Source organism: Aquila chrysaetos, chromosome 9 (assembly GCF_900496995.4).
Source record: "Aquila chrysaetos chrysaetos chromosome 9, bAquChr1.4, whole genome shotgun sequence".
In the NCBI taxonomy this organism is placed as follows: domain Eukaryota; kingdom Metazoa; phylum Chordata; class Aves; order Accipitriformes; family Accipitridae; genus Aquila; species Aquila chrysaetos.
Window position 1 is genome coordinate 2,057,966 of NC_044012.1, and position 24,980 is coordinate 2,082,945.

The 24,980-nt window shown below is 47.8% G+C and overlaps 1 protein-coding gene across 9 annotated transcripts in view; it reads right to left on the bottom strand.

Annotated features, from left to right (window-relative positions):
- Positions 1–24,980, bottom strand: part of ZC3H18 (zinc finger CCCH-type containing 18) — a 50,346-nt gene that overhangs the window by 717 nt on the left and 24,649 nt on the right. For 6 of the 9 annotated variants that reach the window (XM_030023887.2, XM_030023885.2, XM_030023888.2 and 3 more), the window contains 9 exons: positions 14,857–15,057; positions 13,681–13,806; positions 12,008–12,109; positions 10,097–10,240; positions 8,174–8,326; positions 5,922–6,082; positions 5,115–5,311; positions 3,840–3,936; positions 1,650–1,746 (listed from right to left, as the gene is read on the bottom strand). In XM_030023887.2, the coding sequence (XP_029879747.1) occupies positions 1,650–1,746; positions 3,840–3,936; positions 5,115–5,311; positions 5,922–6,082; positions 8,174–8,326; positions 10,097–10,240; positions 12,008–12,109; positions 13,681–13,806; positions 14,857–15,057 (1,278 nt within the window). The remainder of the gene's footprint in view (positions 1–1,649; positions 1,747–3,839; positions 3,937–5,114; positions 5,312–5,921; positions 6,083–8,173; positions 8,327–10,096; positions 10,241–12,007; positions 12,110–13,680; positions 13,807–14,856; positions 15,058–24,980) is intronic. The other 3 variants (XM_030023884.2, XM_030023881.2, XM_030023886.2) reach the window with 2 other exon arrangements.

Below are 24,980 nucleotides of genomic sequence, written 5' to 3' on the forward strand. Positions count from 1 at the left end.
CCGTTGCCGTGAGAGCAAAGCAAAGCTGGGGGAACTCTCCCTCTCCTGCACACGGAGAGCCTGGCTGGCCCCGCATGGGGAGGACCGTGGGCCACCGGTCCCCATCGCTAGCAGCAGTGGCTTCTCCTGGATCAGGCTGTGACCAGGGCTGGAGGCAGGCAGCCCACGGCTCTTGCTGCTGCAGGCCACCGCTTCCCCTTACGGCAGGAGAAGGATGACAGGACCGGGAAGTAGAGTGGCATCATGAGCCTGCTGGAGTTTTGCAGTGCTGCTAGCTCGGTAATGCACTGAAGGTGCAGTCTGAACCTCGGCTGGCTCTTTCTGATGACTTGGACCATTTGGGAAAGCCTGTTGCCACTGCTGCTGCCAGCCTGCTGGCTGATGTCAGCGGTGGGAGTCACCGTCCCCTCTGTTAATGCCGCTTGCACCCTTTCGTACTACATTGAAGAGAAGTGGGACTGTGCAAGCATGACCCAAATAACCCCAAGGAGTTCAAAACAGGACACAGAACTACCCTTCAGCTGCCCTAGAGAAACCCAGTGTGTCCTTAACCACCCTCGTGCCTGGGCACAGGGCACATTGAACCCACCACGCAACACTGCCAACCCAAACAGCAGTAGGCAGAAGAGGGTCAAGAACCAAGGATGCGGTCAACATGACCAGTCTGGGAAGGCTGAAGTTCCTCTTCACTGCTAGAAAACAGGACCTCAGGGCCTGAAGAAGGACAGGGCTGTGGCAGCCGGGGCTAGGTTTTGGTTTGGGAAGACTCTGACACACAGAAATTGAGGCTCGCTCATGCCCCAGGCTGGGGAGAGGGGATGACACGAGTCCTGCTGGCCAAGGAAGGCAGGGGTGCAGGACAGGGCTGCGTCCGTTTGCTCAGAGATCCCCGGAGAGATGACACTAAAGAAATGGAAAGCAACACCGGCTGGCTGCAGGTAAGGAGGACCGAGGGAGCTTTAGGTGTGCCACAGAAGGTGCTCCACAACCCTTCACCAAAGGGCTCTGAGCAGAGCACAGCCCAAGGCCCCTGGAGCCACACGTCTAGTTCCGCAATGGGATATTTCCAGCACAGGAGCAGGTGCAGACTGCCAAGAAATCGGACGTGAGCTGGTCACCTGTCGCCAGAGGGGATGGAAAGGCGCAAAGCCAGGGCTAGTCACCATTCAGGGGCCACATTTTACCATCTCACAGCAGCAAAGTGAGCGGCTGAAGGTATACCAGAGTATGAAAGAAAGGGCATCGGGCACCCGAGCCAGGTGCCACGAGGAGCTCGGCAGGAGGGCGAAGGGGTTGTACTTTCTTTCTCATTAGCACTACACAGCGCTAGCGACAGGCAGAGGCACTGGCATGAATGAGCTTGCACCTAACCCAGTTGGCTCCTCTTGCTGGGACTGACCTCAAGAAAACCCCCAGGCTCCTGCTCATTTCTGAGCTGGAACAGCTTAGCTGGTGGCGTGTGAGCCCCTGAGCACCTCTGGCTCCTGCCCAGGGAGCTCCGCGTCCTTCCTCTTGCTGTGCCTCCATGGCAACTGGAAACTACAGCCAGAGAGCATCAGAGCTGCCCCGAGAGGAGGGAGTGAACCGCTGGAGAAGTGTGAGCCCCAGCCTGGCCCACGAGAGACCCAGGAGAACAAGTAAGCACTGACCTGTCTGTCTGTGCAGGAGAAGGTTTCGGGTTCTGGCCTCTCTGTCGCTCTTGCTTGGGTGAAGAGAGTCTCCCGGTTGCCTTCCTGTCACGAGAGCCTATCGGGAGACAAAAAGGTGAGACGTTCTCGCTCATTGCCAAGGTATGGGTCGCTACCCTGCCTGCTGTACCATTTCAGCAGTGTATGGATGCTCTCTTGAGACCAACCAGATCGTGCCAACAAAAGGCCAAGTCCAGCAGCAGCTAGAAGAGGAACCTACTGTTGTGGACCCTGTCTTCACGGGGAGCAGAAAAGCTAGTCAAGGCTGTGCCTCATGGTCAGCTGTACAAAACATCACCTGCGGGGAGCCACACTGGCCCTCTCCTCACCCTCCGGCTGCTGGAACAAGGCTCCTCCACTGTGCTTTTAGGCTGTGCTTTGCTTGCAAACCTGCGGGGCAAGGCTGGCCCTCACGGACTGAGTCAGTGCTCCATTATCCCCCGGCAAATCATCCAGTTTGTGAGCAATGGGCACAGCGGCATCTGAGCTGGCTCCGCGCTGGCCAGGTAACAGGGTGTATTGGCTTAGAGAGTGCTGGGCGAGTGCAGCTCTGCTGCTTTTGGAGCCAGCTGGGGCCAATCCACAGGCAGCATCACCCCCATGTTTTTGTGCCCTGCCCGAACAGAGCTGCTGTGGGGACTTGCAGGTGGTGGGAAGCCCGCTGGGATCCTGCAGCAGCATTATCCAGCTTTGCTGCAGTGGGTTTCCCAGCCGCTGCTATCCCAGCGCACAGAGGGGCAACTATAGCTGCGGATCTGATCACAGCAAGGTTACATTACAGGGAAGCGAGACTCAGGGCACAAACACCAACCAGCTTTGTGCTGGGACACTGGAACGCAGGCTGCATGCTGGAGGGTGCCTCTTGCTCAGTCCCGATTCAGTCAAGGGTACGCTTGCCACTGGGAGGTGAGGCTGAGTTGCCTTCGGGGCTTGTGTCCCATTTGCTACTGCTTAAAAATGCTTTATAATGTATAGACAACAAATAAAGTATATAATTACATCTACATCTATGTATCTATAAAATCAGCACAGTTTGCTAGGTCGGCCCATTCATTTGTCTGCAGCTCAGCAGTAGTTGTGAACTAGATCCCAGTGAACTTCAACCTCACCCAGTCCCTTCCACGCTGCCTTTGCAGGAGTCGAATGCAACCAGGCTATTAGCACAGAAATTTTTTCTGGCTGGCACCCAGAGTCAACAAGATACACCTACAGCCGAGACAACAGGGAAAACAACATCACGTGTCAATGCTGGCTTGTACGTCAAAACCAGGCACCTCTGACTGATGACTCCCCCCCTTTGTTTTTCGGCAGCGACAGCAGAGGCTGGAGCGTGGCATTTAGGTCCCTCTTGATGCAGTGTGCTAGCTCAGTTTTCTGAGGTGCTCGTACTGCTGCTGAGGATTCAGACACAGGAGAACACTTGGAAAGCCCGCGTCTTTCTAAACATTCGGGGCAGATCAGATTGTGTCACACACAAGTGAGGAAATCATCTCATTTCACAGGACAGGTGATCTAGCCAATTATTGCATCCATCCTGGAGCCTTGGCAGCCCGTGATCCCTTTCTAAGCACCGCCACAAGCCTTTCTATCGGGAGGACTAAGATCCATTGTGATGCACTGAAATACAAGGCAGAGAAGACCCCACGATACAGTAAGGGAAAACCCTATGACTTCCACAGCCACATCCAATGACGTTACTAGAGAACAGGAGGCTGCTTTGGGATGAATGTGTACCTACAGCAGAGATGAGCACGCTGTGTCTTCAAAGCGAGGGTTGGTTGTTTTTTTTTTTTTTTTTAGTGGAGTTACACAGACATAGTGGAGCCAAGGTACTCGCAATGTGTGCCACAAAACAGCTAGGCAAGGCCGGGTTTGGCCTGCCCAGGGCTGACCTCACCTCGCTTACTTCACAAACCAGAGCGTCTCACCTCCACTGTGTCTTTGCAGCCGGACGGCTAAAACGCCTGCGTTATCTGGTGGCAATCGCACACTCTGAGGTTTTGGAAGGACACATGCCTGCAATTAACCTCTCTAGCGAGTGGACTCTTGCAGCAGAGACTTTCACAGGACATTTGTCACTGGAGCACCGCCTCGAGCGGCAGAGCAGGAACCCAGCCAGGCCAGGAGTCCCTGGGATGGCTGATATCTCACCTCTGTCAGGTGACAGGTTCGCCCGTTTGGCTGGAGGAGAGGTCGGCCTGTCTTTGTCTGCTGGCTCGTATCTCTTCCTGCTTCCTTTGTCAGCTGCCTGAAATGGAATTAAAACAGACAACAGAGCTGAGCATCCACTTCCCTCTGGGGAGGGAAGCAGGCAGAGATATTTCCTGTGATGGGTGCCCATGATGTGCTGGCTGGCTCACGCAAGCACATCTCCTATTAAACTCTTTGTGCATACCAGTCCCAATCATCACTGGCACCATGTAATTCCCCTACCACCGTAAGCAAACAGCAACCTCCTCTGGCACTGGGGCTAACGTTGCGCTATTTTCATAATTGTCAGAAACGGAAAAAATAGCAGCATTTTGTGGAGTTTTTTTTTCAGCAGCACCAAGGATAGCAAATGTCAAGGAGGCATGTGGAGCCGTGCCTTCTTCCAGGATCTGACCATGCCAGCTGGTAGTTATGTGTAATTGCACACTCCTCCCCATGGAGCATGCTTCACAGACTCGATAAAGGCGCCTCACGTCATAGCACAGGGAAGTAGAGAAAACTGCGGCCTCAGACTGCAACGGGGAATTTGGACTGTCAGAAAAAAAAACATTAACGCTTCAAAAACAGGAACCTACCCACGTGACTGGGGCCAACACCCTGCTCCGGCACAAAACCCGACAAGGCTGAACTCTCCCACATGATCTGGATTGCAATCTCAGCCGAAGGCACCGAAGCAGGGCATCGGGCTCAGTCGTAAAGAGGAAAGAGCCAGGCTCCCGTGGAAAGCGCGGCTGGTGGCAGGCACCCCAGAGAGGCGAGGCAATCGTCACTTTTACCTCCTGACTCAGTTAGTGACTCGTCAGCAGTTCGCTCCAGAGCGGGCAGTGGGAGGAGAGCTTGCTTGGAAGCGTGCGGGGAGCATGTTTTCAGTGGGAAAGGCTCCAGCGCATGCGGGACTGCGCCACGCACGCCTTCGCCTCGGTGCTCCGGCTGCAGCCTTCGAGAAAGCGGGGAAGAGCCCTTGAAGCTGCAGCAGGAATGTGCCCCAGGGGAGCCGCCAACACAGTCCCAAACTCAAGCCACCACAGGGTGTGTGCCGCCAGACTGGTTCTGTCTGCCGCCCTTCAATCCCCAGCTGCGGACCTACCCGGCTGAGCTCATCCCGACGGCACGGAGCCTGGGGCTCCCCTTCCGCCAGCCCCGAGCCTCAGTATCCATCCCATCCGCTCCTCGGACCCCCAGCGTGGAGGGAACTGCACCCACCCTACCTCTCACCTTATTCAAAAGCGTCAGTTTGATCTCTTTGTGAGCGCTGAAGCCCCCTTGCTGAGACTGGGGGGCTGAGGGCTGCTGGGTCTGGAGGAGCTGCTGCGATTTGCTCCCCTGGGTGGTCTTGGCTGATTTCAGGAGCTGAGCAGGCACATCCCGTTTCCGCTTCTCCTCTTTAGCGCTATCTTCTTTTTTTGACTTTCCTGTTGAAACCAGAGTGCAACGTAGTGACTTGCAACTGATTCCTTTCAACTGCCCTCCCTTTGGAGGGCAGGGCAAGAGGATGCTGCTCCAGGGACTGAAAAAGCCCACACCAGTTAGCACAGCACATGGCCCCAAGGTTAAAAGATTCAGGAAACCAGAACTTCCGCAGAGAGGACACTTAACATAAAAGACAAAGAACAAAAGGCTCTTGCTGCCAACTCTGCTACAGTCTAAAAAGAACAGAGGAAGAGCAATACGATACTGGAGTTGTCCAGAAGATTTAGCATCACCTCTCAAGGGTGAAAGAGAACAAGGTAAGAGAGGGGGCATCAGGCAGAACTCCCATGCAGGAAAAGGCATCTTTACAGCCAGAGACACATGGACAGAAGGATGCGAATGTATATTTGCTCCACAGCCTCCCTTCTCCATGGTCTCACCCTCCTCAGGTGAAGCCTCTGGGCTCCCCTAGTTCACGCCAGGCACAAGTATCAGCCTCTGCTCAACAGTTTTCCTGGAGCCCATAGTACCACCATGCAAGGTGTATGCAGATCTCTCCTCCCCGCTTCTCTTCCCAGGACCCCTTGGAGAAGAAAATACCAAACCAGGTACCTCTACCTTTCTTCTGCTGCGCTGGGGTTGGGGATCGGGAGCTGGCTGAGGAAACAGGACTGGCCAAGTCTGCGTACATGTCTTCGGAGTCGGCGCTGCGTACAGAGCTGCTGCTAGAGGAGGCACTAGAGACAGAAGAAACGCTGCTCACGCTCAGGGACCTGGAAAGAGCCAACAGCCCGTTACAGTCACAAATGCAACAAGAACCAGGCAGCGATGAGACAGACACCTTTGTTTCAATTCCCCTGCATGGCTGGGATGTCAGAAGGCTGCTAAGGCAGGCAAATAACGAGGAAGAGACAAAGGCTGTGCCTCCTGGGGCACACACAACATGAAAAATCCCAAACATTTTAGATGCAAGTCTAGAAAGTACTGTTCATTTATAAACAAGATTAAGGTCACTGTTTCCGCAGGTAAACAAAAAGCGAAAGCAGGGTGCGCACTATCACGTACAGGTCAGTGTTATGGCTCAGGTCAAGGGTTCCCTGGCAATGTTTTTGTTGTGTGGCACACATTGATTCACTGAGGCTTTAAAAACCCTGGAGTCCTACAGCCCACAGCTCCTGCCCAGCTCGCCAGGGTACAGGAGAGCCCAGCTGCCTGTTTTGAGGATGCACATAATGTCACGACTGATAATGACAGGGAAGATGCCTATAAGATGGCTATCTTCTAATAGTGCCTTAAGATGGCTATCCTAATGGGTTCACAACATTACAAATGTCAGACAATCATTACATTCATTTAAGGAAGACTTTCTACTTAAAAATGTATCGGACAAAAATACAGGGCTATGCACCAGACTTCCCTGGCGCGGCAAAGCGGCTGCAAAAATCCCAGCTAGCTGACAGCCGGCTGGCATCGCAGCCACCGCCACGTGGGACCAGGTTTACGCTAACTACATGAATATTTAGGCAGCCTCTCCAGCAGGTTCTGCAGGCCACACCGACTTCTGCGCTCCAATGACTGACCTGCCAGCAAGGTCCAAGCTCACTTGCTGGAAGCTGGCGCGCGTACGACTGCACGGGCTGCAGCAGCTTCAGCACAGACTAGCCCTGGAACGAGCTGCAAAGTCTCTACCCGCTGGCATCCTGACAGAGACGACTTTTGAGAGGTGGCATGGACTGTTGCAATGGTGACTGGATGAGCCAGGAACAACTTCTCCAGGAAAGCTCCTGGCTACGAGGTTGTGACAGCAAATCTGGTTTGGGCACACACCATATTTCCTACGTTTCCCCTTTCCCACGCACCTGTAAAAGCAGCAAGCACAGCCCCAGTGCCACAAAAGCAACACCTGCATTAAGTTTTTCCCATCTTCTCTTCTCAAGCCCTGTACAACAGGGCAGCGAAGAGCCAGTGTGTCCAAGTGCTCTGAGCCTCTTGCATCACCCCTGCCTGATCTGATGAAGGCGACAAGCATGTAGTAAACAAGTTTGTATTTCCGTAAAATAACGCGGATGTTGAACCTTGGAGTTTCACAGAGTTCAGATATGGGAATTACTGCTGGTCAGAGCTAAGTCCTACTTAATCCACTAGTTTTACACTACTTGTCTGCTTTTAAATCTGTATCACAGGGAAGCGTCATGTTTCAAGGCTGCCTGTGAGGTTTCAGGGATTCCTATGTGTGAACAGATGCAAAAAACCCAAACGAAGGACTTGGAAAGAGGTTTATTTCATGACTCTACTGGAGGGAGTCAGCTGTTTACAAATCCCACAGACTAACAGCCATATAACTATTAACTTGGAGCTAAACACAAAGGGAACTGGCCATGCAACTTTGCCAGCAAAGTAAAAATATCATTAGCTGGGCCTTGTAGGTATTTTCTGACCTACCTCTTTTGACAGGCCAAGCATCTTCCCTCAGGACATTCAGTAACCAGAGGTAGTAGAGGTTTAGAAGAGCAAAGCTCCGTAGCCTGAAACTGTTAACTTGTAAATAAATTTGGATGTGCGATCAGCCTGGCCATAAGGAGACCTTTTGGTCATAATTTAGGTAAAAATGGGCAGTTCAGTACATATGACAGATTACTTCCTTGAATAAGCCACAAGGGCACTACCAACAGTGTACTACTGTCATGCTTCAGGACTTGGGATTCTTAACACCACACAAAGAATCAATCTTGTTTCACGTCCTAGTTACCTACAGCTTCTGATACTTGAAGCTAGAGAGTTTTAGCTGCAAGAAACCACAACAGTTAAGAAAGGTTATAATCTCCTCCTACTTCAACAAGGTTTATGAAGGGTCGAGGCTGTACCTGGATTTCCTGGACCCAGATGGGGAGTGGGAGACTGAGGCAGATGATGATCTGGAATGAGATCTGGAGAGAGACCGAGACAAGGACCTAGATCGGGAACTGGAACCACTGTAGCTGCTGGCACTGCCACTGATGCTGCCGCTGATAGTCCGCCTGCAAGACAGCAAACGACATCCTCACTTCGCTGCGCTCCACTTTTTTAGGGACATTTTGAGCATGATGCTGTTGCCCTGTATTGTATACGAGACTGGTGCTTTGCAAACGTAATTGTTTCAGATGTTCTTCTCAACCTTGCGTTCCCAGTCCTGAGGAAGCTTCTGTTCTCTGGACAGTGGATGTTTTATGCAAGACTGAATAATGTTAATGAGAGCCAGACAAAAGAATGAGCTAGAGTACCTTAATCCTGTACTGATACCAGGAGCAAATGCTTCCTACAAACAAAAATTGCTAACTGCGTAATACAGTGGGACTACCTTGTATTTCAGGCTATACAAATAATCATACACATTTTTTGTGACTAACACACCAGTACTAAAATAAATAGAGCTGTTTTGTCATTTGCACAGCAGGGAGAGTACAGGGCAGTGGGGTTTCTGTGGGTGTAAGCATGAAAAAAACCCAAGGCTGGAATAAAGAATAAGGGAAGGTGACTAAAGACATCCAAGACTATTATTAACTAGTTAAAGTAAGTGAAATGGAAACTAGAACTGATGGAGTTTCTAGGGAAAAGAAACTGTCGTGATCAGTTTTCACTTGTGGAGACATAACTGCTCAGCCCAGGCCTCTTCTTCAACTACTGGGAAGAAACATGCGATGTAATCCCATGCAAAATTAAGAACTGACTCAGGATGCTTCTGAAAACCTGAACAGAAAACAGACTTATAGCCATCTTCAAAACACATTACAGCCATCTTCAAAACACACTAATAAAAGCATCATCCAGTGATCCAAGAAAACTGTATATGACTTACTGCAGGGATAAAACATTCTCAGTGCTCATAAGATAGACATTTATATTAAATACATTTCTAACACACCAAGCTATTGCTTCCATAGACTAGGCACACAGGTATCATACTATTTCAAAACTTCTAATGTAAAAAGGATGTATGATGAATTCGAGCTGTGCTTAGCTGACTTCGTGTCCCTCCAAGAACAGGCAATGATCCCTGCATTTATCCTGTAACATTTTTAAATACAGTACAATGGATTAAGCCTGATAAACATATTTAAATACAGACAAAAGCTCCTTATTTGAAAACCATCAGAAGCCTCTCTCATTTCAAATGCAAAGGAAGAGAAAAAGACAACAGAAACAATTAGAGAACAGACAGAAAACACTTGGAACATTCAGACCAGTCACACAGGATGAAGCCAGGAAGAGAAAGCGGAGCAGGGGAGCCAGCAAGCTGTGTACTGGGGAGTTTTTCCTCCCCTCCTCCAGGGGTACTGCTGGATGCTGATGAACCAGCTCCTGGGACCACACAGAAGAAATACTCCCTGCATACTGGCACATGTTTAGAGTAAAGAGGGCCCAAACCCATCACCACAAATGACTCTCCAACACATCAGATCTGCTCTCGGGACCAAACACACCTTTGCTTCCTTGCTGTGAAGCCTCCACAACCAGCAGCTCTCAAACATGCCTTTTTTTGTACTGCAGACCCTGCCTCTTGGCACATTTCATGTATTCCACCTACTTCATCCTCCAACCAGCCTTCAAAGACAGGAGCCACTTGCTGTGGCAAGTCACTAGCATTCACCCCTGACTCCTTCCCCCTCTTCCCGTTCCTTTCCTGCCCCAGGAAACAGATTTCTCCTTTAATACCAAAGAGCCCTTGTAGTTGGTACTCCCAAGAGAAACCCAGGATTTGCTCTATCTTCCAGGAGATCAAGCCTCACTCCACCCCACAGCTTTCTTACCTCCTGGGTGGAGTCCTTGTCTGACGTTCCTTCCTTCTTGCCTCTCGATTATCCCCTGGTTTGGCTGGCTCTGGTGCAGCTGTTGTAATTTTAGTGAGTGGCTGAGGGACTGGAAGGGCAGCTAGTTTCTTCACAGATTTTTCACTACAAAAATTAAAATTATCACGTGCTTGGTCAAACTCAGTAGATACAGACATTCTCAAAAGCGATGAAATGCATTCATGTTTGTTGTTGACTAAATATTATATAGATATGATTACTGTAGCTACAGACACATGGCTATTTCACCAAAACACTCTCAAACAATACAGATTCCCCTAAAGGGATGTTTCCCATGTTCTAAATCGAGTCACCTTTTCAGAGGCAAGTTACTATACAACAGCCAATTCTGGAGACATTCAACTTGCAAATTAACTAATGAAGTAGATTGTGTGGAATCGCTGTTTCTTATCCATTTGATTCTGTGCATTTTTATCCAAAATGGATACACCTACTTAAAATCTGCCAGTCAGGCTTCAGAATCAAATGCACACAGTTTATGCAAAAATGCTCTTTTCCCTCACACGGATCAGCAGGGTGCAAAACAGCCCACGTGTGCAAATGTTGCTTGGACCTGTCCCTTGGCTCGCGTTACCCTGCAGAACATTTAACAGGTAACACCATTGCGGAGGACCGCTATGCAACGTTTTTGTGACTTTATCTAGCACCCACTATGCAAGATGGGAATCGCTTTGGCTCTTCAGCGCTGCTCACTTCTGGGCTCAGAGCAGTCCAACCTCTGCTCTAATAGCTGGTTACTGCTCAACATCCCCAGCGCTGACGTCACACCTACTATTAACTGGGGAGGAGGCAGCTGTCTGCATACAAAAATAGAGACTGTTAATTCCTTCTCTTGTGCTTAAGAATATCTGCATTCATCCCCTGCAGAACACAGGATTAAATACATGCAATGTTACGTGGCAAAAACAATCCCCATGCTAGTGCAGGCTGCTGGCTGGTGTCATGTGTTACCAAACCAGCACTGCAATATGCACTAGAAGGGTGTAAAGACAACGCTGTAGGTGGAGAGCATGTCCTTGAAGGGTTGAACCCTCTGAGTTGAGAAAAAAAAAAAAAAAAAAAAAAAGCAGGTCAATAAGGCACAAGAAGTGTGGCAAAGGGGATTGTCCCATATTCTGGAGAATTCAGGGGGATTCCCATTGTGTAATTTATTTGCAGGTCACCTTAAATGAGGTGACATCACTATGGTGGTGCGTCACCCTCCAATGTATCCATAATTTACTATGTATTACAGGAGTTTATGAAATAGCAACTTCAAGTATTTAAAAGAGCAGGAGCGCTGGCATAATCTGCCAAAACCAGCTTCATAGCTATAATACTGTTTTAATTTCTCTCCAATGTTAAAAGTAGATAAGGCTGAACATTTCTTTATTCTAAGGCTATGCATTAACTCAAGCTACAGTAGAGGAATGAATGAAACTTTCTTAGAGCTCCTGTGTAAACATATCTGCACACACAGAATGTTTAAATTGTAAATCATGAGTGTGTTTAAACACTCATGTGTACATGACAGGGGCCTCGATGTGACGCTTAGGGACATGGTTTAGTGGTGGATTTGGTAGTGTTAGATTAATGGTCAGACTTGATCTTAAGGATCTTTTCCGACCTAAATGATTCTATGACTATACAATACTTAAGGATACCTGTACAGTTTAACTTGGTTTTAATAAGTGAAAGTGTCATCATTTAATTAAATATGCAAAGCTAAACATTATTCTATGTGGGTCATATTTTGCATCTTCCATTTCTTCCTTAAACTGTCAACCAGGTCACAAGGGTCTGACTCAGGGATTAGGCTACTGTTTGGAGCCTCTTCTGCACTGCATTATCAAAACAGAGATGAAGCCTTACCCTTTACCAGCAGGTGGTAATAACTCCCCTTTAGCTTTTGCAAGCGGCTTATGTGGAGACGGTGTTGGAGAAGGAGAGGGTGAAGATGAGAAGGACCGTGATCTAGAAAGGAAGGACATATCATTCAGCTCAGTCTCTGGGACTGCAGAAGGCTTTCCTGGCTTTTGGTGCATTTAGCCATCACTCCCTCCTTCGGCTAACGACTGCATCCCAGGAACTAGTCCCCATGGGTCTGATCTTACCCTAGTTTTATATTTGGACTCTGTTCAACAAAACTAAGTTCTATCACCAGATCAGTGGTAAAAGTAGAAAACAAAAGGAAAAAAATAGGGTCAGCTGCAAGAGAGGCACTCTCACATATTCCACACCAACACCTGAGGCTTTCTCCATACTCTCTGTATTCTCTCCTTACAGGAGAGAAAGTCTACAGGAAAGTAAGTGGGATTTTGACTTGCAAGTTCAGCATGATTTGTTTCAACCTGCTTTATATTCCAGTAATTCCTAGTGCAGTTTATCCTTTAAAGAGCAGCAAAAAAAACCCTTGGAAGAAAGACACGAAAAACACATCTAACTGGATATCTGTAATTTCTGGAACACAAGGAGAAAAATCAAGCGGAGAATATCAAAGCCAACAGATCAAAGGGCAAGAGCTGTTTCCTAAGATCGGGACTGACCAAAGAGGCAAGCCACTTACACAGCACACCAGATGCTGGCGTTCAGGTGATTCACCCTGCTGCCAAGGCTGGAAGTACCCTTATTGCAGCCTAGTACTTTGGAAAGGCAGACACCTCGGTGACTGGCTTTCCGAAGAACAGTTAGGCACTTGGGTGTTCCTCACCCTCCTACCTTCAGAGAGGCACGCCAATTGAAGTACATCACCTATGCCTGACATTGTCCTGCCAGGAACAGAGCCTGAAATGGGGTGGATGGGGGAAGGTCAGCCTGCTCCCCAGAAACACGTATGTGTTTGCATCAAGATCAACTCCCACCTGAGTCTTTTCTAGGAGAAACCATCTCTGAAATGACACCGTGCGCGCCCATCAACTGCGTGATCCACACTGGGTATCTGTTCGATTTCAGCTCTGAAGAAGTGCCTATCTAGGGAGCCAGTTTTCCTACTATGCATATTCCAGACTTGGGAAACTGTCTGCAGGGGCCAGGAAGTGGCAGAGTAATAAACATGCCTCTGTTTAATCAGCATGGGACACTGAATTGCTACTTTGAAGTGTCAGGACTATCACAAGACACAACTGCATGGATTGCTTTATTAAAGAAATGTGATGTGCCTCTTTAAATAGAAATTCCCGTGCAACAGAAAAGAGATGCCAGTAACTTCTTCCAATCATAAAATGCAAATGACAGCAACATTAATCTCAGCTAGGCTCCTACAACTGCTCAGCTACCACAGGCATGGGAAACAGCCCAGCCACAACAGCAGAGTACTCATGGGTGGGGGTACTGGGGAGAGGAGGGGGTGGCTGACATACCTACTTCATTCAGCAACCAAACCAGCAGGCTGCCTTGCAGTCTACCGTACTTCCCTCACTCAGGAAAGTGGTTTGAATGTTTTATTTCAAGAGTTGGCTATTTGCTTTTAAGTAGCAGCAAAAGTAGCTGTTAGCAAATGTTTGGAAAACAGTACACCGTTATTTTCAAATCCAAGGAGCCATTACCTGGACCTGCTGCCTGAGAAAGAGCTGTGTCTTGAAGAGCGACTAGAGTAAGAGCTGTAAGAAGATGATCTGGAACGAGATCGCGAGGAACCTGAACCAGAATAGGTGGATGAACGAGAAGAGGACCTGAAAGAAAAACATTAAAATTCAGTGCCTCCTGAGAAGTCCTCTGAGACCAAGGTCTTGTTTCCAGTACACTCTTCCCAAGTTCTCAAACACTGCTCCAAAAATTACCTGCCTTCTCCTCAGTGGTCTGGCAGGAGTACAGCCTCTCCTCGGTCCCCCCTTTTCTTTTAGAGAGGATCCCATTGTTGCTACCCACTTTGCGCCCTTGAATAGGCCTCCCTCCTTTAGCTAGTGACTTTCCATCCCTTTTTGAGAACTCCTTCCACACAATTTTATGCCTTTTCACCAGACAACCCCCTGACAGGTTGGGTCACACAGGTATGAGAAAACAGAAAAATCTCAGGTGCAGTGATCCCAGCAAGAAACGCTATCTACTTCAGGAGGGCTTTGGTTTTTAGATCCATATCTTCAATTCAGTGTGTTCCTCATTCCTCTCTGATACTTTCTCCCCCTCTTTTCAGGAGCTTCAAGTTCAAACATTTAAAGAAAACGGATCCAGCTCATGCCTCAACTCTCCTAGATTCACCGTGCTTTGTTCTGAAAAGTCTTCATCTCGCACCCATTGGTTTCCAAGCTCCACTGCAGCCCTCTAAGGCTCTGTCAAACCTCCACAACTGCAGTTTTTCCCCAGTAGCATCAGCATGCTCTTCCTGGAGTGGGCTTGCCTCATCCCCCCAGCACTCCTTGAGTGAAGAGGCTCCAATTTTTATAGCTTCTAGTTCCTTCTGCTCCTATTAAGGTCAGTTTTCATCTAGGTGAGCTACAAATATCTGGACTGCTTCCAAGTCTAATTTCCCTGAATAGTGACTTTTCCAAGGACCTGTCTTTCCTTAGTTTTCAGCAGATCACATCACAGCACCCACAGTTATGTGCGCCCTTTAGCTTCCACCTCACTACCTATATGCCTGTGTCCTTAGCTGTTACTGAGCAGCAAGCCTTGAACTGCTTTCCCAAACATCTCAACATCTTCCACTGACAAGAAAAAGTCATGTCACATTCCCTGACACACTAACGAGGCTCAGATGTGACACGCTCTTCACCTTCACTCACCTTGAAGAGCCAGAAGCAGATGCTGAAGAAGCAGAGGTTTTTCGGCGCCTACGCGCACGGCTGGGAGACACAGACACACCAAGTTTCTTTTTGGGGGACTTGGATCGGCGCCAGGGGTCCTTCCATTCATCTGCTCTCTTCGACTGAGTGGTGGTAATTGTGGTTGCCTCCTTCTCCTTCTTTGGTGGCTCAGGCTGACGGCTGGAAAACAGAGAAGTTAAGTAGCTGGGACTTTTTTATATAGTAAGGCAAACAGAAACACAGGGCCAGGAAAAGATCTCAGAAATTCATCCTTCATGCCAGTACTAGCTCTTAACCTCCACTGCAGGATATTCAGCATCATTTTGGGGTGATGAAGGGTCAGAACAGCTATCATTTTGTAAATCAGTGACTGCAAGCCCTTGAAAATGGCAGTACCTGCAAGTTTTGTGAACTACTTTGTGGCACTGACCAAGCAGTGACCTGCCAGATGATTTCAGCTTTGGCTTTTGGCCTCCAAGGAGTGGACACAAGCACACTTAAGAGGGAAGGGAATTGGAAACTTGGTTCTTCCTATGCCTATGCCAAGTAGCTAGAGCTGCAGCAACCCAAACCAAGTAGGCAGCCCCCAGTGCAATGAAAATACTGAACAGAGCTAGGCTAAGGACAGACTTTGAGCGTGCATCTGAAATGCCGTCTCAATACAGCAAACTGCTGGAAGTAACCAGCAGGTACTAAGAGATTCAGCCTGAATTACTCTCCTACAGTTCCCTTATCAGAACATCACGTGGGACTGCGTCACAAGCCTTACCACAGCCAAGACAGATGGATCTGTTTTTACCCTTACAAAGGGGACGGTTACCTCATCAGCTGAGCATAAAGCAGTTTGTAATGGCTGTTTTATCACCGTATTACTCTCTAGGTGCTTACAAACACCATCGAACATGTGCTCTCCTGTTGTTGATAACCAGGAAGATGTGTTGAGTCAGGCTAGATACCCTCCATCTCCTCCCTTCCCTTTTAAGGGCTCTACTTGCATTTCCCCTTTTTCTTTGGTTCTCTGGGCTTCTGTTCTCCTCTACAACCCTCTGAAAATAATTCAGGGCTAAGTTTTCAGCATCTGCACCAGAGAGTTCCTTAAATACTCCAGGATGAGTTTCTTCAGGCCTAGACTTTATTACCTCTCTTATCTATGGGTGATTTAACTCTGGATTTTTCCTTGCCCTTACTCTAACCTGCAAACGACTGTTCAATTACCTGCTTATAAGCTTCTCCCTCAGGTTTTAGGCAAAGTTTGTGCTTGCCTAAAGGTTTATGAAGTCTGTTGCACTCATCAAGTTACCAGTACAATTATGTGTTTATTCCTTTTCTCAAAATAAGGAACCCTTGCGCTCTGAGAATTTGGGGGAGGAAAGGCACCTTCCATCGCTGGGTTCAGCCAGTACCACCCCATTAGTCACACGACTGAAGCAACCACTCCCCACGCAACTTCCTCTACCTTTTGAGATAAAAAAAGCAACCTCAAGTTTTCTAATAATTCTATGGACTGCATTTCTTGCCACAACACTTTTTCAACAGACAACAACAGGATAATTAAAGCTCTTCGTTAGCAGCCTGTTCTGCCCTTTGAAGGCTCCACTAGTCACTAAGAAGTCTCATCACCTCCTTGCTTGGCAGTATTAAAACACAGTCTCGACACAGTTGAAACTCCTACAGCCTCTCACCTCTTCCCTGACTCCAGAACTTGTATATGCTGATTTTAAAGTCTAGTGCAGCATCCTACTCTTTCCCTATCTTTGCTGATATAACTACAGCAATTTTACAATTTGTCCCACATCTATCTCAGTATATACAGAATTTTATGGGAGGAGAAACTCTTCTTTCACGTTCACCTCTCCCACAAATCTCATTCCAGCTTCAGAAGAGGACGCTTACGTATTAGCACAGAAAATTGCTGACTGCCTAGTAAGAGAGTCCCAAGCAGGGTTATGGCTCAGCATTATTCACTAGCATCTTCATTTAGCATCGTCACCCCTTCCAGTGCTGCTCTAACATATGCTATTTAACACAGCACATGTTATTTGCAGTGGGTTGGTCTAGTTTCCCACGTTATAGCCACGACTATATCTGAGTATCTAATCATGGAGGAAGACCATTGTCGTGGTTTAACCCCAGCCAGCAACTAAGCACTGTGCAGCCGCTCACTCACTTCCCCCCCAACACAGTGGGATGGGGGAGACAATCGGGAAAAGAAGTAAAACTCTTGGGTTGAGATAAGAACGGTTTAATAGAACAGAAAAGAAGAAACTAATAATGATAATGGTAACACTAATAAAATGACAACAGTAAGAATAAAAGGATTGGAATATACAAACGATTCACAGTGCAATTGCTCACCACCCGCTGATTGACGCCCAGTTAATCCCCGAGCGGCGATCCCCCCACCCCCCCTCCCCCCAGTTTATATACTGGGCATGACATCACATGGTATGGAATATCCCGTTGGCCAGTTTGGGTCAGCTGTCCTGGCTGTGTGCCCTCCCAAATTCTTGTGCCCCTCCAGCCTTCTTGCTGGCTGGGCATCAGGAGCTGAAAAATCCTTGACTTTAGACTAAACATTACTTAGCAACAACTGAAAACATCAGTGTTATCAACATTCTTCTCTACCTAGCTCAAAAAACATAGCACTACACCAGCTACTAGGAAGGCAGTTAACTCTATCCCAGCTGAAACCAGGACAACCATGACTCTGAATATGGGGTTGAGATTGACTGGACCTGTTATTTATACACTGATAACACGTAGCTGTAGCTGGGGTCATTTTGAAGCCATCTTGACCTCTGGAGTATCTTCAAAGCAACTAAGTGCAAAGCAGATGGAAAAAGAAGGTTGGGAAAAGCCTACACACCAGGCATCAAGCAGCAGGCTAAACAGTAGCTGAAAAGAGGAGAACACCATGCGAGGATGCTAGTGAATAATGCTAGACTACGTCCCGCTCTGATGTCCCTTCCTGAGTGACCGCAGTCTGCGTGCTTTGGGAGACGCAGGGGGAATATTCTGCTGGCACAGGTGAGCAGAGAGGCAGCATCCATCTCAAGACCTGGACAAAGCCTGCTGAGCAGCTCTTCACTGCAGCGTCCAAGGTGACAAATGTGAAAGCCAACAACTAACGAACGACCTCGCCCCTCTCTAGGCTCAACTCTCTCCTGCAATAGTTTTTAGCAAGAAAAGCCTCCTACAGAATTTATTCTCTGTCTCTCTCTCAAAAAAACAACTTGCCCACATTCATGTCCAACAGCAGCACAACCTGGGAGCTGGACCTCAGCTCCAACCCCACGTGGGAACAACTTACGCTGAACTCCACAACTTGGGTGCGAGCTTGGAGCAAAGATGACTATGAAGGCAAATCTCATTACTTGCATCTATTACCTGGTTAGATGCAATTCTCTCTCGATGAAGTCACTTTCTGGAGGAAAGGTTTTTTCCCCAGGAAAACCACAACAGAAAGCCTCATTTCTGGATATGCTTTGGCTTTTTGACTCAGCAGTAAATATGCTACCACACTATAGCCAAGAAAGAAAGATGATGCTCATGTCAGGACATTTTCAAAGTCTTTCCTCAAGAGCTACCTGCATGCCCAACATGTAGCATCACCAAATAAACTTGTTCAACTTAATACGAGGGACTGGTATCTGATGCCACTTGGCTCGTCTCCTCCAGTGGAATTCAGGAGTCAGAATTGAAAGTAAGCCGGAGCAACTGCCAAGATCCTCACCATCAGCCTTAGACTAACATCTCAATTACAGCCTGTACGAATTTCACCAAAGAGACTATTAGAGGCTAGCAGCCCACGAAACAGTCGGCGCTTCAATCAAATTTACTCCTGCATACTGATACCGTGCAGTTGCTGGGATGGAAGTGGAGGAAGCTGTAAAGCTCGCAGCGGAAAGCCTGCTGAGAAGAGGCAGCAGGCAACCAGCCTGTGGCTCCCAGCCCAGATCAGGCAGGAAGGCTGCCCAGAGCTACGCCGAATACGATAGCTGCTCCGGGTGCTGCACTGCTCAGTGGGTTGAGCGATGTATTTGATCCTGAGAAGGGGAAGGTTTTCTCTTCACTTTCACTCTTACAACTGGGTAAATTTTCCCTTCCTGTCTTGTGCTGGATCTCCTTCATTCAAGAGGGAGAGGGGGGAAGAAAAAAAAAAAAAAAAAAAAAAAAAAAAAAAGTAGTTTGCTGCTGGGTCAGCAAGTCCAACCAGCCCATGGCAGGGTTTGAACAACTGCGGGAGCTGACCCCCGGCAAACAGAGGAGGGAAGGAGAGAAGAAGCCTGGCTGCTTTGGGGTGGTGAGCCATGAGATCAACTTGCGGCACTTTGTACGAGTTCATCCTCAGCCCAGCACAGTTACCCAGGCTGGTGCAGTCCAACGCTACAGGCAAACCTAATGCGCTTCGGCACAGAGAGCAGCTGGCAAAAAAAAGTCATACGCTACCAAAGGACATGTGTGAATCCTGGTCTACTTTTTCACCAAATTCCAATTTTTAGGAAACATCTCAAATATTTAAGAATTAACTCCCTAATTAGGTAAGCCTATGCCACGAGGTTTTAAAAAAAATAAAAATTAGAGGGAGTAAAAAGGACTGACAAGACAGACTGATCAAAAGCAGCTTAGTTTCCTTCCAGAACCCCAAGGAGCAGCATCCTGCGTCACCAGGGCACGAGCAAGGTCTGCAGAGCTTAGCTATTTCCGAAGCCCATTTTAACCTTAAAATAACTAAATGCTTTATTTTCCAGAACGAACACATTAATGCATATTTGGCTGGAATTTAATTACAGCAATCAAGCGGAGAACTGAAGCTGAACGTGGCTTTGGCAATGAGAAGAGGAACAAAGGCAGCTCCAGCTGGCAACACAAACCACAGCGTAGGTCAGCCAGCTCCCAACCGCACGCGCTCCGGCTCCCAAATAAACCCCGTTTGAAGCACGTCACTGAATTCGACAAGAATTTGGAGGGGGAAAAGCGGAGCCGCATGGCTCAAGTTTTCCTCCTCACGTATTATGCAATTGATGCCAAAGCATTTCTAATCTTAGAGGGGAAAATAATCTTGCCAGGGAAAGCGCTTCCTTCCTTCCCCCTCCCCGTGGGACATGGCTCCCACAGGTAACGCAAACCTTATCACCCACGGTCACCGGTGACGTCAGCCTGGCTCCAGGGCTACTGTTTTGGCCGGCAGTTACAGCTCAATTTTCTGAAGGAGGAAAGTCCACCGATGATTTAAAAGCCTTTTCGTTTCTTGCAGGAAAGCAAGCATTGCGTCAGCAGCACCGGCGCGAGTTTTCCTTCAGTGTCAGTGGAATTTTCCAGAGGAAGCGGACTCGAGGAACGACTGGAGCCATGTGCCAAGGCAGTTGTGAAGGGACCTGTAGTTGCTGCAAAATAAACTCCAGCAGCGTGCATGCACACTGGAAGTTTTTTTCTGTCTCAGCACAATAAAGTCACTTGTGTGGCTGGAGAGGGACAACAGATCCCGAAAGCCACCTATGTGCGGCTACGATGGGAAATGCTGAACCTTGGAGCCAGTGCTAATTGATCTTGGTGAAATATTAGCAAAGGATATGCTTTTGTCAAGACATTTCAATCTAAAGCAGAGTTATCAGTCACTTGGAGGAAAAAAAAAAAAAAAAAGATTTCTTCAAAGCCTGATGGGGAGAGGCTTTGAAATTAAATAGTGGAGATACAATCTGAACCTACAGTATGAAATCATCACAGCAGGCAGATAAACATATCTGAGATGTGATCTACCCTAAGGGCTGAGCATTTGACGCCTTGAGAGCCTCCTCTAAATGAGAGGTACCCGCGTACAGTGATTCTGCCCCAGCCTTTGCAATGTTTTAATAAAATCCAGTGTGGGAGATCTCTCCAGTAATGCCATCTCTGAAATGCCAAAGAAAAACACATTCCTTGAGATCCACATCTGAGTCACTCGATGCCCTTCATCTTGATTTACAGTTACGAAACCCTTTGCCTTTTACTGTGGAAGCGGAGGCAGAACCTCAAGAACCATGAAGACTAACGAATGCTCCAGTCAACAGAAATGCTTTCTGGAGAACTTTGAAAAGCTTTGCTGGTTTAGTTCGCGGAGGCATTTTATTATTGCTAACTTCCCAAATGAACTGGGAACATAAATGAAAGCAAAGCCGCCTAACCAGGTTCCATTGCTCCAGCTGGAAGCGGCACCACAAAAAAATGGGGATGTAAACAAGTTATTATAATGTTTATCACCGCAGTGTTCCCATACAGGGCACCCGACTGAGTCTGAAGCGCCGCAGGGCAGCACAGGGCATGTTCTGTATGTGGGGAGAAGGGAAATCCTCTTCTGAGCAGTGCTGCTTGGTGTAGCACTGAAAGTGGCATGGCAGTCCTGGTGTGTGCAGGAGGAACAGAGGTCCAGCTCCATCTGGAGCCAATAAACCTTGTTTCAGCCTGGGAAGCCCAATGGCCTGGGGCCATTTGCTTCTCTTAACTCACTGCACTCCAAGAAGCCACCCAGGGAAGGTGCAGACACCTGGAGAGCAAATCTGTGCCTCCTGACAGAGGCTGCTTTTCCTCTTCAGTAACTTCTCATGGATGTAAGACTAATTCAGAGCACTCCAGGGTCTTACCAATGCCTGACTCAAAACACAGCTATCCTGCCTGCTCTTCCTCCTGTGGCAGGACAAACAGGAACAAATGAAGGATTCTTTTAAGAAACAGCCAAATTTTCCACAGGGAAAACTAAAAGACAAAATCAACCAGCCTACCATACCATCTTTATACAACAGGATGAGATGCTCTTACTAAGCCCACCAAAACACCTCGCCCTATTTGAACAGCAGCTGCTTTTGTACAGAGCCCCTACACTCAAAAAATAGGGAGCAGATCCAGCCAGCGGCCTGGGGAGACCACCAGAAGCTGTTGGGAAAGATGACGACAACCCAGGAACACTTAGAATTACAGATTCTTCCGAAAAACAAGTTCAGTTGGTTTGTGATCACACACATACACACACACAATCATGAATCACTCCATTTGCATTCCCTTACTTTTGCCACTCCTTTATCTAATCAACCTCATTCCAACACTTTCTAACTTGCAAGCCCTGGGTAACCTGCATTCATTGATTTTAGACTCCAGGTTATCCTGTTCATTAACGCGCTCATCCCAGAGATCAACAATGACCTATTACAAAGTCAACTTGAACTAGCTTAAAAAAATAATGCAAGGGTGAGCTCTGTTGAGGGAACACATAACCTTTTGTCCCAGGGTCTGCAGCATTATACAGCATCTCACAATGGAGGGCTACTGCCACCTCAACAGAAGCTGGAAAGAAGTACAACACTCCTTGCTGGAAGGGTTTTACAGAGGATTTATGATTTGCTACAGAATAGCTGCCCTTTCTGACATTGCTTTAAATTTTACAATGTCCCTACTTGCAGGTGTTATTTTTATTTTTTTAATGGCTGCATAAGTGCACTCCATCGATAGTTGGTTCACCAGGACACTGCTCCTTCCTGGCAGCTTTCGAGCTGCTGTCACCTTCTGTCTGGACTCTGGGACATTTCTGAGGACAACAGCCGCCTCCTCACCCCACTTGGCACCAGCACCTCACAGATTTTGGGGTCCGTATCATGGGCCCTGACCAAACTTATCTGCATGGAAATAGCTTTTAGGTCAGACTGCAGGACAAACTTCCTTGAGAACTGGAGATGACAAGTTTCTCATCCAAAGGTTTATTTTACCATGCTGCTTCTCAACAGGGCCCACAACATTCCCCGCAGAGAAAACCCAGGTGGGAAAGGAACCAATGCCCATCTCACGGACTTGCAGCATGGGATTGCTTCCTCTTCTTCCTCCCCTCTTGGTGGACAACCACCTAGTGCTACCCCAGCCAACAGAGCAGCAATACTGAGCGTGCTGCCCTTGCCAGTGGGTCCAACTCATCAATGTCCCTCGGTGCTTTGGAAATACAACTGCTAACAGGTCCCACAATGCTAACTGAGTTGCTTAACATGCTCCTGAAACAGATTCGCTCAGTTGATGGTGGGATAAACCAGAAGGATTAAACAACAGAAGGATTAAAGCAAATTACTATTACTGTGTGTAGGGCCTTTGCTCACAGCTAAAGGCCAGCAGCCCAAGTGAGAACATCTTGCATTGCTCTAAGTTTCTTCAAATAACATATTTCATGCCACTTCTTTATCCCTGAAATGCTTTGCACAACAGTGAGCTACACTGGCAAGACAGAGATATAAAGCAGAATTTTGCACTCAGCAAAATCAGTCACAGCCTGGGGCATCAGAACTCGTTCTGGAGATGGGGAGCACAAGGACAGACAGCCAAGTTATCCCTCTAATTGATCATAAAGTGTCCTGGCTTGTTTAAGTGTTCGATGCCTGAGGAGGGAGGAGGAGGAACAATTTTACTAGCACTGCAATCTCAGATTATAGACTTCTTGGAGTGCTCATCTTAAGCTTGGGAAAAAAAAAAAACAACCCAAAGCATAAAGCAGCCATTGCACACTCCTTCAAAAAAAGTCCAATCCACATGTGACAATCCTACTTGAAGCCCAAACACTGCAGCCTCTTCTTTTAAAAGGTTCAAGGAGAAACATTTGCCACTGAGTCCATTAGGGTTTACAATCTTTGTTGTTAAATTCTAATCCTCATCTGTAGCAAGCAATGATGCCAGGAAGTCCTCTGGCTTCTCTGTGTTATTAGCCTTAACTGCTCTGCTGTTGTTTAGAGATCAGATTAAACGTTCCTGCTTTCAATATAATGGAAAGGGAATTTGTTTTCATGTTCCTGCTATTAGCTTTTCGAGTTTTCTTTCACCCCTTTCAACTCCGCATTCTGTATGACAGTTCGCTCCTTCCTCCAGCCTCTACTTGAGGGAGCTTGTATGCTGATGGACAGACCGGCATCTACCTGTAATTACAGACATCCTCAGCTCTGCCTTTGGCAAAGCTCGTTGCCGGTTGCACAACCTCTGTGGAGCAGTTTTCCAATCTCCCTAGCTCATTAGTAAGGGAAGAGCAGGGCCGCGTGGGCTCCGGCTGGAAGCGGCACTGCCTTTGGTGCAGGAATGTTAACGGGCAGCTGCCTGCAGCCTGGCGCGAGCCAGCCCCCATTGCCGCATCACGCCTGGAAAGGCCGGACTTACCAAAAGCTGGGATCTAGCAATTAGGGAAAGCCCAGAGTCTATAAATAGACCCGCAGGTGAGCGCTACACCACTATTGTGCATCCTGTTGCCCAGGAAGCGCAAAGCAATCACAAGCACTTTACACGTTAAACAAACTTGGGAGCTGTTTAATCCCAAGGTGCCAAACCTGACCCTCTGCAGCACAGCACAAAGGTATTTAGAGAAAAGGTGAGACGGCTCAAACTGCCGCACTGCCACAAGGAAGTTTGGAGCCTGTCAAAAAGGTTATGTGGGACAAAATGGCACTGCCCAGAGCCAAGTCACACCGTAAGTGTGACAGAGGCTTCTGGGGAATGCAGCGTAGGGAAACACAAGCTGCTGGAGGAGGGATGTCTTCTCCAAGGGAAAAGAAATTGAATTATGCTTTCGTTTTGTTAAAAAATTTTTTTTGAAACTTATTTTTGCAGTTTTATTTTCTCTGCAAACATCCATACACCTGTAAATGCTGTAGTAAGAGTGTTCATGTTGACATGGGTTTCAACAGCGGGCACTGAAGTCCCATTAAGAGTACTTGGAGAGCTGCCTTCAACAACGTAGGGCTTTCGGGTTTACTGGTAAGTACTCCCATTAATTCCACTCTCCTCTAAGAGGAGATACTGTGTGTAGGCACTGACCTAAGTTTTTTCTTTTTTTGAGATTTTAAAGCTTTCCGCTCAGTACTAACTCCTTATTCAACACAAAAATTACAAATGCTTCTTGCCACCAGCTTTTAAAGGCCCACACAAATGAAGCCAAAAGCAAGCCCTGCTTGCTGTCCCTCTTTCCCAGCTCTCTGCCTGGCCCTACAGTCATCAGCACTTGCATTACAGGACAAGGCTGAGGACACTTCGAACAGTAGATTCCCTGCGATCTGCTTCTAGAAAGAACAGTGGGCTTAAAACAAAAATAGCAAAGAGGCATATCAAGG